Here is a 13324-nt window from a genome sequence, read left to right on the forward strand (position 1 = left end):
GAAGCAATAAAAAAGATCAGATTAAACTTTCATCTCATGATATTCTCCCGCGTTAAAGGAGACAAGTCGACGAGCTGGGTTTAAAAATATCGAGCCTCCAGGGCTCTTTATCATCATACAAAACAAAGAGCACCGAACAATTCATATGAAATAAAAACTCAGTACTCACATTTGCAAAGATATTCCAGTACGTATGGAATTGGAGTGGCATTCGATACCGTCCGTTACGACAGTCACGGATTATTTTATAATATAGAAGCAAAATTATAGAAATTTTCTCCTCCACAGCCTGCAAGGGTTCAGGGTTGAACCATTCGGAAATGTCAGGCAACCAGGTTTCTATACTGATAACAACGAGGTAGCGGAGAGTTTCAATGAATTTAATCGTATTTGCCACTGCATTCTTCTTAATGACCAATTTTACACAAATATTGCAATGCTGGACATAATATTTTCTCCTTGTGCAAGCTACATTGACTCGATGGTGGGCACGACGACCAACCAATCAGAGTAGGAGAGATTCAAAGGTTGAATCGTTTGGTTGGTCGGACGTTACCCGGAAGATTCTCTTTGGGCGCTGAGCTAATTCCAGACTTGCTGTCGGCAGCAGGCTGCATTTTGCTTGCTGATCAATGCGGATGAACCGACAGGGAAGTATTAAACTTCAGGAGGCGATAAAGTTAAGATTAAATGTCACGTGCTCCAATATTTGTCATACAGTATCGAATATTGTATGGGGGAGCTTAAGGACTTTTCCATGACCGCCGCAGATATGAGAAGTTTATCAAGCAATGACTTTACGGAGCTGTGCGGCTGCTTGCTGAGGTTGCTTATCTCTCCACTAAGGACACAATCATCCCAACGAACCATAACCAAAGTGTTTGGATTTTCAGCTTGAACCGAACGTATTCACAAGATTTCCATTGAGGACGGCTTCTGGCTTGGTCTACAACGAGAAACTGCAGACAGAAGTGCTAATTATGGATAGCTAATTGACGGGTGGTATATCAGTAAGGATAGAATTATAAAGCACCATTTTCTACGGGAAGGTCGACAGCATTAGCATGCGACCTCTCTCGCTTGCAGGTTCTCGCAGAAGCAGTGGTATTCAGGGCATAAAAGGACTTCATCATACTAGAAATTGATTTTTCAACTAGTTAAATGATGTCTGTGTCCAAGTTTCAGGAACTTAGTTCTAATACAACCAATCTGGGCCAGACAAGTGATGAAGCAATTGGACAACGACAATCGAGACCACTAGATGCTTCTGCTTCTTTCTTAACGTCGGTGAATGACTCACAATTGTCTTCATATTCAGCCACATCTTCTGCATCTACTTCATATACTTCGCCGCCATTCTCTGTATCTTCAGCCGTTTCATCAATTACCACCACATCTCTGCTTCCGTCTCCTCTGCCAACGTCTATCATGGACGGCCTGAAGAGGAAATATTCACGCCCGGCTAGTCTTCGGAGCTTTAGTTCTACAACTCAGGTGACGACTGTTGTTACCGCAGCCGGCAGCACCGTTTCTTCTCCATCCACATTGCAATTCCCGAGTTCTCCAACCGCTTTCACATCGGGACCGATGCCTATTCCCACACCACGCCGATCGCAACAGAGTAACCCATTAAATTATCGAGCGACTAATACTACAATGCCTGTAGTCACCTCTGCATCGTCGTGGTCATTGTCGCAGTCACGAAATAAACTCGGATACGTCACGGCGGAAAGTCGCAACAGCTATGATCGTGATCGGAGGTTGAGTGTCGTTATAAATGTGTACGATATTCTACAAGATAGCAGATTTGCACCTTTAATATGGATGCTTGGGATCGGCGTTTACCATTCCGCGGTTGAAATAGACGGTCGAGAATATGCCTATGGTGGCCACGAAGAACCTGGAATATCCGGTGTTTATTACTCCAAGTCAAAGACTCCTCTCCCTGGGGGAATTATCTGCAAGACGAGTATACTGCACGGATATACTTCGTACTCTCCCGCAGAAGTTCATGCGATAATCAGTGACCTTAGCTCAGAGTATATGGGCGCAAGTTATAACCTTCTCTATAAGTATGCATTTGTTTAATTTGCAGTTACTGGAAACGTGTCTGACAGCTCCCGCAGGAATTGTAACCATTTTACTAACTCACTTCTCGTGCGCCTTACTAACCGACCTGCTCCCGCATGGCTCAATCGTGCAACCTACATAGGCAGCGCGCTTCCTTGTATAATACCACAGACATATATCAAGCCTCCAAAATGCGACGTCCCAGTGTGCGCCTCATCTGAATCACTCTCGTCAAATTCAACGCGAAACGAAAAATGCTACGACGAAATGACCGCGGCTCCGATGGATGTTAAAAAGCCATGGTCGTGGTATAAGGGCTCCGCGCGGTCGCAGTCTCCATCGGTGTCGTTACCAGCCAAGAAGGCTACAGGTATTGGCCAGTCGAACAGATCTTGCGAAGCGAGTAGCAATGACCAGGATGCTTTCGAATCCGAGCCGTTCTTGATCAGCACCAGGTATATCGAGGACGAAGTTGTCGCATCTGACTCCGGATCAGGTTCAGGCTCGGAAAGTGGGTGTGAAAGTACAGAACGTGAAGGCAGCGTGACTGTTGACGAGAAGGCGAAGCAGAATCGGGACGCCAAGAGCTCGTACACCAATACTTCTAAAGCGAAGAGAAGTTCTCGTGTGATTTACGAGAAAAATTCAATTAGGACATATAATACTCTCGCTCAATCGCCACCAACATCGTTCGGCCCAGGTATGCAGGACATACATTAGGTGACAATATTGCGTATTGTTGTAACCACGGCAGTACTAGCAATAGATCAGATACCGATGGCGAAAAATATAGCGTCCTCAGCAGTTTTCTGGGTAGTCAGACATCGTATAACCGATAGTTAATGCTGGAGATATAATTGCGAGAATAGAAAATGCTGTGGACGTCGAAAAGTTGTGATTTTCAAGGGGTTCAAGGTTAAGGAATTAGATATTTAATACGGTTTACCTTTCGGTATCGAGGAGGCATTGATTTGTTTGTTTTTATAGAGGAGGAACTGGCTCGTTACAAGATCGCCCTAAGCGTATTTTTCACTTAATGCACAGAGGGAATATGGCACATTTTCCATATATTTGGATACTCATTTCTATTTGGTTACTGCATTATTATGGTTTGGTTTATGTCAGTTCAGGTATATAGGTATATTTGGAGACAATCGGTTGTAATGCTGGTATCAAGATGTGTAAATAAATATTTGGATGAATTTAATTTAAATCCAATATTTGGTTCAGTATCGCAGTTTGCCTCTAACGAGGATGCAGACAAATAAAAGGACCAGTAATAGGCACTAGAAGACTTGATACTACTTCCTCTTCAGTATCTGTCGATTGATATCTAGTAATTCGCACAGCCCTAAACCCTAGCTCATTTGTGGGTTTGTGACGCGCTAAATGTGTCCAAGGTGTGATTCATGTATTCGAACTGCTCGTCCATCGCCGAGCCGGGACTGAGCTTTGGCTCCCATCAACCAACGACGAAGTCGAATTCATTGTATATCCACTCGTGAAACTGTCGGCCTTGCATAAATCCACATATTGGCATACATTGAGTATCCATGGATTTTCCAGTTTACACCCCATCATCCAGCAGTAATGGTACGCCGGCAACCGCGCGGCCTCCTACCGCAGCTCTGTCAGGAGTGGACGGCGACGCAGACGTGCCTATCTTCTCTATCGAGCGGGTGCAGTTGCAGTTCCAAATCTCGTCATTAGCCGCAATGGCTGTGTCCAACAATATTTTATACCTTGCTGTTGCGTCGGGTAGGATTTTGCGCATTGACTTGAACAATCCGCAGGATATTGAAGACATCGAATTGCCAAAGTTGAAGGCTCCTGGAACCGGCAATGTCAGGAATATTTTCCTGGATCGTACAGGTTCGCATCTACTGATTACAACTACAACTGCTGAGAACTTTTATTTGAATTTGCGGACATCTCGGGCGAAGCAGCTGTCCAGAATGAAAGGTAATATAATTACGTCAGTGGCATGGAACCCGACAGAGCCAAGTTCGTCTACGAAGGAGATCCTTGTTGGAACAGCGGACGGAAAAGTCATCGAGACATACATTGAGCCGTCAGACGAGTTTTTTAAGCGTGAGGAGCGGTTCTCAAAATTAGTCTGGCGGACACCGGGTGGGGTTGCTGTTGACGGACTCTACGTCGAGTTGCTCCCGGGGAAGCCAGATATGCGTCGATTAATTGCAACGACGGGTGGAAGATTATGGCATTGGGTGTCAAAGATTGTCAGACATGCGCCGGGTGATTACAGTCCGACGTTCACTAAATTTTTCGATGATGAAGAAGCAGCGGTGCATATAGACTTTGCACCTAGCGCACGATCGTTGTTATCCATTTCGCCTGAAAATGAGTCATTTATGGACGACCGATCATTTGCATGGCTGAACCAGTCTGGAATATATTACGGCAAGCTGTACACTGCCCCGACTACTCCTGACCTTGGAACGGTTATATTCCAGGACTCTAAGTTATACGCGTATGCCCTAGATATGTCAGTCAGGTATAATACTTGCTAACCACTTCCAGGGAATCAAACCTACCCAGCAGCTCAACGTCGATTTCATGTATAACACTCACAAGGTATCACGCACTAATCCTCCGCGACAACCAAATCCTCGCCGTCAACCTCCTCGACAGCAGTATAGTATTTGACGAACGACTACCATATTCCGACAAATTTCTTGGTCTCACTTCCGATGTCAAGAATTCCACATACTGGGCATACTCTTCTGACAGTATATACGAGATCACCGTCACCAATGAAGACAGGGATATTTGGCGAATATACCTTTCTCAGAGTCGATTTGACGAGGCCCAGCGACTAGCCAAGACGCCTAGAGAGCGAGACGCAGTTGCGGTTGCCAATGGGGAGTTTCTACTTGAGAACGAGTCGTATCTTGAAGCTGCCAATATTTTGGGAAAGAGCAGCAAACCCTTTGAGAGCGTTGCGATTCAGTTGATGGAGAAGAAGAAGCCTGATGCGTTGAGGCGATATTTAATCGTCAAGTTGGGAGGATATAAACCGAGCGTATGTAGCAGCTTTATTGAGTACTATCCCCTGATGCAGACTAATGAGATGTAGCATATGATGCAACGAACGATGTTGGCGAGTTGGATCGTAGAGGTGTTCATGGAAAAACTGAATTCGCTAGAAGATTCCATGGCGACGAGAGAATCTGAAAAGACAACAGAACCGGAAGAGAAAGGAAAGCCAAATGGCCTGAACGGCGAGACTAACGGTCCATTTGATAAGCCAAAAAAGAAACACGCGACTGAGAACGGCGTGTCGGCAGATATAACGAAGATAAAAGAAGAATTCCAGGAGTTTGTCACACGGCATAAGAACGACCTTGATCGCAAGACGACGTACGACATAATTTCGTCGCATGGCCGACAGGAGGAGTTATTATATTACGCTAATAGTGTCAATGACTATTCGTTCGTCTTGTCGTACTGGGTGCGATTAGAAAAGTGGAGTGAAGCTTTGACCGTTCTGCGCAAGCAAAATGAGCCGGATATTTACTACAAGTACTCTACTGTCCTGCTTGTTAACTGTCCAAAAGAGACGATCGATACATGGATGCGTATGCCAGAGTTGCAACCTCGGAAACTAATTCCGGCAATCTTGTCTTATAGTCTGACTGTGCCGTCTGGCGACCAGAATCAAGCGATCCGATATCTGTTATATGCGATCAATTCTTTGAAGAGCAGCGACGCTGCGGTCCACAACACGCTGATCTCCATATACGCCAGCGATAAATCAAAGGATGAAACCGCTCTACTTGAATACCTACAATTCCACGATATTGAGCGATGTTACGACACTGATTTCGCGTTACGCTTGTGTATCAAGCATGAGCGGGTGCAGTCATGCATTTTCATATACTCGTCGATGGGTTTGTACGAAGAAGCAGTGGATCTGGCATTACAACACGACAATGTTGAACTGGCAAGCGTAGTGGCAGATCGTCCGGGTGACAATGCATCACTCCGCAAAAAGCTCTGGCTCCGTGTCGCGCAAAAAGTGATCAACAAAGAACACGGCATCAAATCCGCCATTGAATTCCTAAAACGCTGCGAGCTGCTCAAAATCGAGGACTTGCTGCCATTTTTCCCCGACTTTGTTGTGATTGACGATTTCAAGGACGAAATCTGCGCGGCGCTGGAGGAGTATTCGCGGAATATTGATCAGCTGCGGAAAGAAATGGACGAATCGGCCAAGACGTCGGAAACGATTCGCGCAGATATCAACAGTCTGTCGACGAGATTCGCGATTGTGGAACCTGGCGAACGATGTTTTATTTGCTCGTTCCCGTTGTTGTCGCGCCAATTTTACGTGTTTCCATGTCAACATTCTTTCCACGGCGACTGTCTCATTAACAAAGTGGCAGAAATCTCGAACCCACGTGTGCGGAGGAAAATCACGCAACTCCAACTTGAGGCGCAGAAAAGCGGGGGTGCCATTTCGGACGAGTTGGATGCCTTGGTGGCGGCCGAATGCATTTTATGCGGACCGTATATGATTAATAGTATAGATGAGCAATTTGTGGATGAGAAGGATAAGGAGTTGGCTGCTGAGTGGGACTTGTAGTTCTTTGTTGCGTTTGTAGAAGTTGTGGTAGTTTGTTTCTTGTATATTGGGAATTGTATTTTGATTGTGTACTATGTTCGATCAAAGAACATCACTTGGGGGCGTAACAAGAAATTAGTTTCATGATCCTGTTCTATTAACTTTTTTTGTCCATGAACATGCAGAGCGTAATGGAAACCATCATAAAAACACGACAATACATAGAACAACTTCTCGTTCCAAATCTACGAGAGTGCTAATGGCGAAGTGTTTACATCATACCGCCATTCGATCAACCTTTAGAAAATAGTAAATGTATGACAAATGGAGATATGAAGATATTTGGACTTAAAAAATAACTATGTACTACAAATACCGACCATTAGATAATACTGTCCTAAAGCTGAAATGAAGTCAACTCTTCTCCATTTGTAATTTTCCCCGTTAAAATAATATCAAAATGGCACTAGATGCGAAACATCCCGTTTAATGCTTTAAGCAAGGTTTTCGTGATACTAAACCAATCTTATCGTCACATACAATTCTATTTTATAGCGTGCAGTTGGCTTAAACTTGGTACTAGCTGTTTATCTCCGCAGAGTCGACAAGCGTGACCTCGTCGTCAGCATCATCTTCGGCTACGGCTTCGGCTTCATCAAACTTTTTGAGCTCAGCCTTTTCGTCGTCAAATTCCTCTGTCGCCTCGCCATCTTCGTCCTCATCGTCACTCCGACTATCATCGGCGCCACTGCCCGAAAGAACTCTGACAGCGACCTTGATAATCATGTAAAACCACATCAGCATTATTCCCTGTAGTACCCAAAGCAGGGAAACAAACGAGAACTGCATGATCTCGGTAAAACACTGCTCTTCGCCTAACCACATGCGCGTCTTGTTACTCCCAGAGCTCGACATCGCGTCACCGACACTAACAACGTCGTCTAATGGTTCGAAGAAGCACTGGTACCCAATCAATTTGTGTGAATCGAACATGGCGGACCACATCAGTTTGACATAAAGTACGTGGCGGCTAATAATCCATGTTAAAATGAAGACGCCGAACATGATGTCACAGAGAGTTTGGTGGCCTAGGTATTTCAGCATTTTGGCGGCTGCAAGCACAACGTCGACGACGTCCATGAGGCAAAGGACAACGTTTCCGATCCGAGTGAAGCAGTAATTATACGATGCGATCAGCAACAAGCAGGTGACGATGTGGTGCGTGAACATCTGCCGGAAGTCTTTCCTTCGCTCTTCAATATTCAGGACAAAGATCTGCTGTAGCCAAAACGCGAGCTGCACGAGATAATACCACTTGAACATGTGCTGGAGCTCGCGATGCGGCCAGCCAACCCAGAGCTCGTCAGTATTGAGCCAGTACGGCGATTTGTACATTAAGTACGTGCCCAGCGACCCGAACACACAACAGTAGCTGCAGGACCAGGCTTGCTCGGCGAATCGAGTGAGGGCCTTCTTTCTGGAAATATCGTAGAAGCGGGCAAACGGGACGAACAAGTAGTCCATTGCAAATGCGCGGATGCATGTGAATGCGACGACCCAGAAGAAAACGAAGTAGGCGTCGTCGGGGCCTTTGACATAGAGACCAGAGTGCTCGACGCGGTGCGAGAGGTAGAGGAATTTAGATGTAATGTGTTGAAATGGTAGAAGGAAATGGACAAGAGTGAGTGCGGAGACGAGGTATATTGGGAGTGCTAGTAGCGTTAGCAGCTGCGAATTCGGAAGGCCAATAAAAATACAACGTACTGATCTGGTTTTGGACAAGGTAGAGTACTAGAGCATTGGGAGACGCAGGTGACGCGTTCTTCGATGCCTGGAAGCGTTCTGTATTGCTTACTTGGCTGGCACCGGTTGATTCAGACACTGCAGACGAATTTCTGTGTTTCAGTAATGATATGCCTGAGAATTGCCGAGACTTTACTGCCGAACGTTTTAGAGTGCTGGCACTCTGTGTTGTGATCGCCGTGGTCATGTTGAGAAATCTGCCCCGCTGATCTCGAGTGGAACCAGACGTCGATGCAACGTCGAAGCTAAGGAACCTGGCGAATCCGAGCGAGGAAAGTCAAGCGCGCACAGCCAATTGACGGACAAAGTGATTGCGTACACGATATCAGTAAAATCACGTTGGCGAGTATGCAAACTAGGTCGTGATGTGGACCGAGGAAAAGCACCAGTAGCCAAGGGGCTCAATACAAATCCTCGCTAAAGATGGCACTTATGGGAAGTCAGAAATGGCCGACTTTGAACGAGCGACTATGCGCCGGAAAGAAGGAGGCGCCAAGACAAGTTCTGGACTGGCAGGATGTAGAGGAAAGAATATTGACAGAAAAGGCAATGTCGTGGAAGAACTAATACCGGAGCGATTGCGCAGCGAATTAGCAGGACTAGGACTAAGATACCTTCTCCAGGCTGCAACCCACCCCTTCTGTTATTTTGGGGACAGGAATTATCCGTGGGCGGCACAAACTAAGGTTGTGAATTTCCAGGATATGAGGACAATTCCGTTGCAAACACACCAAAAGAAGCAAGACATTAGACGCAGCGTGAGCCAGGTGATGCTGCACGCGGCGGCCGAAGACCACACGCATCCTCCGCACCACGCTTCCCCTTGTGCAATCAGCGCAATCTCGTCCATAATATTGACATGAACATTTCAATGCATTTCAGATAAAGCAAGTTGGTTTGTTTACATTTATGGCAAGTAACACCATATAGAAAAAAATATGCTCTCGGCATGCAGTCAAGTTGTACTTTTTATTATGGATATCGACAGCTGTCCAACGACGACAGCACTTAGCATGAAGGCAGAATATACCCAGATCAACACTCAGTGACGGCATAAGTGTAGTCCGATTCTATAATACGGATTGCAACATTTCCAGAATATTGTTGAAGTCATTGATGGCTAATTAAATTACTTGCTAACCGCAGCGGCGAGGAGACGCAGATTTAAACTGTGAGCCGCACGAAGCAGAGGAAGGGGTTGCCCGATCGGGTGGCATCGACCCTGGACGGACCCTGGCGAACCTACTACAGTCATTAGTACTCGGCATAAGCATTAAGTATGCACTATAGACAGAGCGTATAAAAGAACTAAGATGCAAGAATTTACTGCAAAGATAGCACTGTCCATATTTCGTTGTTATGTTGTTAATATGTAGGCCCTTCCAAGAGTCTATAATTAGATGCATTGGGCGTGTGGCAGCCACATGCAATGTATGATTGATATATAGACGCGAAGTCCACAAACAATACTTTGACGATGCCTTCACATTCACATTGTCGTATGGGGATTTTGCACGAAGTTATGTCCAGCCCCCCAATGGCCAATAAATTATCTGTGATGTTTACTAATCCCAAACGTCTGCCACTTCGGCATGAGTATCAAGCAGCCGTGTGGCCCAAAACTCATCGAGGAACGACAGCATTACTAAAGCTAAATCTTGACCTCGATAATTTTTGACAATAAGTTATGTGATAACTATGAGTCGGCTCAACACTCTGCAGCTGGATGTTGCAATGGAAAGTGATGTCATCAAATGGTTCCGCGTAAAACTCATTCTGCAGAGACAACGCGTCACGGTCTCCTGGACAACGCGTCAGCGCGACATGACGCGCTACCTTTGTGCGTACGCCCTTTTTTTTGTCTTCGCGACCGGACGAACAGCGTGTCGGAGATGATGACGACACAATTGTGCTGCCTGGAGATCCGCATGCTGGGCGTGGGCTGTACACAAACACACAAAGCAATCTGGGGCATTGCTTAACTTATTTCACGTGACTGACCGCGTACTTGTTCGCTGATTGGTCAACCTCAAGCCGCAGGCAAACAGCGGCGCCCCACATGCAGCATATATGTGCGACCAAAGCTTCACTTGCGCCGAAAACTTTTCTAGTGTGTGCAGGGTCAGGGCTCCTTTTCAACTAAAGGCCACAACGCCCTGAGGAAGCGGCCAGAAGCCGACACCGCGCCTGACTCTCCGCCACCTCTTTTTTCTCTGCTCTTTTTTGCACTTCTCCCGTTGTTATCCGGCCTCCCCTTCACCTTCGTCCCTTTTCAGCGTCTGCACGGGTTGTAAGTATTTTCTGTCTTATTCAAATTCTCTCGACTATCTTTCTGCTCCGCTTGTCTGTGTCGCTTGTTTGGTGTTCGTGTTGTCGCCATCACTGCGTTGCCACGGTGGGTCATCTCCTCGGTTATAACGACCTCCTCTACACTTTTGAGCTTCCTCCTCCACTCGTCTTATTCAGCTGAGTTTGGTGAATGCTATACTTGGAATGGACTTTAAATATTGTGGGAATTCATTCAGGAGAACTTCAAGGGAAAAATACAAATGAGTCTGGAGCTCATGGTGTTGAGCATACCGCGCGTCTGGGCCTTGGACTAACTTCTTTGCTATTAGACTTTATTTCAATTCCGCCTCACTCTCGCCGATTCTTCCGTCTCGTCGAAGTACACCATTGATCATGTCCTATTACGACCCCAGCGCGTGGCAATCTGTCCCGCCTTCATCGGCTTGGGAATCGCGTTCAGGTTAGTGTGATATTTATTGGTGTTGTGTGTTTCAGTGTAGCGCCGGCATGTCACAATTCGTAGGTATTGCTCCACATTTTATCCAATATATTGGATGTAGATGGAGTTTATCGAAATTTTGGGGTTGTTGGTCATTGGTTTGGTGTGATGGAAATGTGACATGTCGACGTATGACTGCTGAAAATTTTTCTGATTTCAAGTCCAACCAGAAAACTACACTTTGAATTGGGTTTAATGTGATTTATGAACTTTGGCTAACTTGTAACTTGTAGTGGCCACTCCGCTGCCTGTAGAGGAAACTGGTGCCTTCACGTCTCAGATGGATGGTGAGTCGCAAGCTAGAAACATTTTTTTGCACTTCGTCTTGCTAACAGTAAAGCAGAGGTTGAACGTGCTCTGGATAATCTTATGAAATCTGGCAAGTTCTTCCCGGCTCGTCGTGAGGGCGTGCCTATGCTCACTCCTGGCTTGCCTCATGCTCCTGGTACTCCCCTGGACCCGCGTATGGCGCAGCCCGTTGCCCGTCCGCCATTTGCATCGATGGCGACGGATCCCGAGCTTGTACGTTCACAGTCTACCATGGCTGGCTTGAACGGTTACTATGCTTCCCAGAGATTTCAGGCTGGACCCGCTGTCCCTGCTCAGGGTCGCACTCCTGATTCTGAGCAGGTCCTGCAGATGAAGCGTCGGTTGGCTGCCGCCCGTGAACGTGATCTTCGCAATTATCATCAGGAGCAGCAGTTCAACCGTAGCATATCTCCTGATACTTCAAGGAAAGTATTTCAGCCCTTGGCGACTCCCGGCCTGCTCTCCGATCTCCCTTCTTTCTCGGCCGCAAGCCTCGGCAAGGAACGTGTCATGTCTCCTTCGGCTTTGTCTGAGGATGACCGTCGCGAGCTTATTAGCCGTCAACACCGTGCTCTGTATGGTTTGAACGGCGACCCGGTGGGCCCTGTTTCTGCCGCCGAGGAGCAGGCCTTTTTGAGGGCTTCTGGTACTCCATCTGCTGCGTCCGAGCGATTGTCTCCGCGGTTATCATTCGATCCGTTCCAGCAGTCTCCTCAGCAGGTTCAACAGCAATCGCAGTCTCATCCGCAGGGGCAGCAGTTCAAGCAGCAACAACAACAGCAGGTCCAGTCCGGATCTCGTGCCTCCGGATCAACGTCTCCTGTCGGCCGTTCCCGCACAAATTCGAACGGTACTTCTTCCCCTTCTTCTCGTTCGGCTAATTTCAGCTTGTTTGATTCGACCACAACTCAACAATCCAACACATCCGCCTCCTCTCCGGAGCATTCTCCTCCACGAGTTCCTCTTGTGCGTTCAAGCACTTCGTCTGCGGTTGCTCCTATCGGCACGCGTCCTATTGGGGTTAACACCGGTTTGGCAAGTGTTGTTTCCACTGGTGCTATTGGCATGCGACAAAATGTTTCGCCTTTTGGACTGGGATCCGAGTCTGACTCCTTCAGCCACCACTTGCCTGAGCGAACACCTTCGGCCGCGTCAAACCCATCTGTTGTGGGTGAGCCGTCAATGTCCTCGATCGCCGGTGGTAACTCCTCTTCGAACAACACCACTTCCTCTACTTCTTCCACTCCCACATCTTCGTCTACGAACGCTATGGCATGGTCTTCAAAAGTTTGGGGTAATAAGGGATTGGGTATGGCTGCATCTGTTTGGGGTTAATAAAAGTGTCATAAAAATCGTCTACAGTTTTCCTTTGTTATCGTCTGCGTATGGTGTGATATTTGGGCTAAAAGACGGTGTTTTAAAATTTGCGTTGAGGGTTAATGATTTGGTTTGATTAATGCGCTTTTATTACCGGTATTTAAATGTTGGTCGGGTCTAAATCTATTTTTTGTGATTTAATTTGCTATATTTACTATATAATATTTGCGTTTCAGTTACGGAATTGGGTTTACAAGGTTGTGTCGGGGGAGTCGTCTAGTTTTATGTCATTTCTGAGAAGTGATATTGTTGCGAAATTTGTTTATTTTGTACAACGCTTTGTTGTCGATTTCCATTCTCTTCTCCGGAAGTTGAAAGGACATTGACATTTGCTTTTGTCGATATCTGTGAGAGTGAGATTTTTTTTCACTTGGCCCGTGGTCTTTTTTGTG

At 46.4% G+C, this 13324-nt stretch overlaps 4 protein-coding genes across 4 annotated transcripts; 3 read left to right on the top strand and 1 right to left on the bottom strand.

Annotated features, from left to right (window-relative positions):
• The first annotated feature begins 782 nt into the window (after positions 1 to 782).
• Positions 783 to 3285, top strand: V1508DRAFT_378509 (PPPDE putative peptidase domain-containing protein). The gene is made up of 2 exons (XM_066937626.1): positions 783 to 2072; positions 2127 to 3285. Exons 1-2 carry the CDS (start codon positions 1162 to 1164, stop codon positions 2788 to 2790), a joined length of 1575 nt encoding a protein of 524 aa, XP_066798925.1. The 5' UTR covers positions 783 to 1161; the 3' UTR covers positions 2791 to 3285.
• Positions 3286 to 3512: 227 nt separating this feature from the next.
• V1508DRAFT_362683 (Pep3/Vps18/deep orange family-domain-containing protein) lies at positions 3513 to 6869 on the top strand. Its single transcript, XM_066937246.1, has 3 exons — positions 3513 to 4561; positions 4612 to 5113; positions 5168 to 6869. The coding sequence occupies exons 1-3, from the start codon at positions 3624 to 3626 to the stop codon at positions 6674 to 6676; spliced, it is 2949 nt and encodes a 982-aa protein (XP_066798926.1). The 5' UTR covers positions 3513 to 3623; the 3' UTR covers positions 6677 to 6869.
• An 86-nt stretch (positions 6870 to 6955) lies between these two features.
• V1508DRAFT_1138 (TLC domain-containing protein) lies at positions 6956 to 8774 on the bottom strand. Its single transcript, XM_066935880.1, has 2 exons — positions 8420 to 8774; positions 6956 to 8367 (listed from the first exon to the last, which is right to left on the bottom strand). Exons 1-2 carry the CDS (start codon positions 8643 to 8645, stop codon positions 7235 to 7237), a joined length of 1359 nt encoding a protein of 452 aa, XP_066798927.1. The 5' UTR covers positions 8646 to 8774; the 3' UTR covers positions 6956 to 7234.
• Positions 8775 to 11140: 2366 nt separating this feature from the next.
• On the top strand, positions 11141 to 12890 carry V1508DRAFT_401319 (uncharacterized protein; the record flags this gene model as incomplete). The annotated part of the gene is made up of 3 exons (XM_066938409.1): positions 11141 to 11207; positions 11480 to 11533; positions 11590 to 12890. The coding sequence occupies 3 exons, from the start codon at positions 11141 to 11143 to the stop codon at positions 12888 to 12890; spliced, it is 1422 nt and encodes a 473-aa protein (XP_066798928.1).
• Positions 12891 to 13324: the final 434 nt, after the last annotated feature.

The sequence above is a fragment of the Lipomyces doorenjongii genome (genome assembly GCF_038497915.1).
Source record: "Lipomyces doorenjongii strain NRRL Y-27504 unplaced genomic scaffold V1508scaffold_1, whole genome shotgun sequence".
In the NCBI taxonomy this organism is placed as follows: Eukaryota; Fungi; Ascomycota; class Lipomycetes; order Lipomycetales; family Lipomycetaceae; genus Lipomyces; species Lipomyces doorenjongii.

Excerpts from the sequence above, each read along its gene's own strand:
- V1508DRAFT_378509 (XM_066937626.1), top strand. The coding sequence starts at position 1,162 with ATGATGTCTGTGTCCAAGTTTCAGGAACTTAGTTCTAATACAACCAAT. Across the intron at positions 2,073-2,126 it reads AGTTATAACCTTCTCTATAA|GAATTGTAACCATTTTACTA; the intron begins GTATGCATTTGT and ends CAGCTCCCGCAG.
- V1508DRAFT_362683 (XM_066937246.1), top strand. The coding sequence starts at position 3,624 with ATGGATTTTCCAGTTTACACCCCATCATCCAGCAGTAATGGTACGCCG. Across the intron at positions 4,562-4,611 it reads CAGGACTCTAAGTTATACGC|GGAATCAAACCTACCCAGCA; the intron begins GTATGCCCTAGA and ends AACCACTTCCAG. Across the intron at positions 5,114-5,167 it reads TGGGAGGATATAAACCGAGC|CATATGATGCAACGAACGAT; the intron begins GTATGTAGCAGC and ends AATGAGATGTAG.
- V1508DRAFT_1138 (XM_066935880.1), bottom strand. The coding sequence starts at position 8,645 with ATGACCACGGCGATCACAACACAGAGTGCCAGCACTCTAAAACGTTCG. Across the intron at positions 8,368-8,419 it reads CCTTGTCCAAAACCAGATCA|CACTCCCAATATACCTCGTC; the intron begins GTACGTTGTATT and ends TAACGCTACTAG.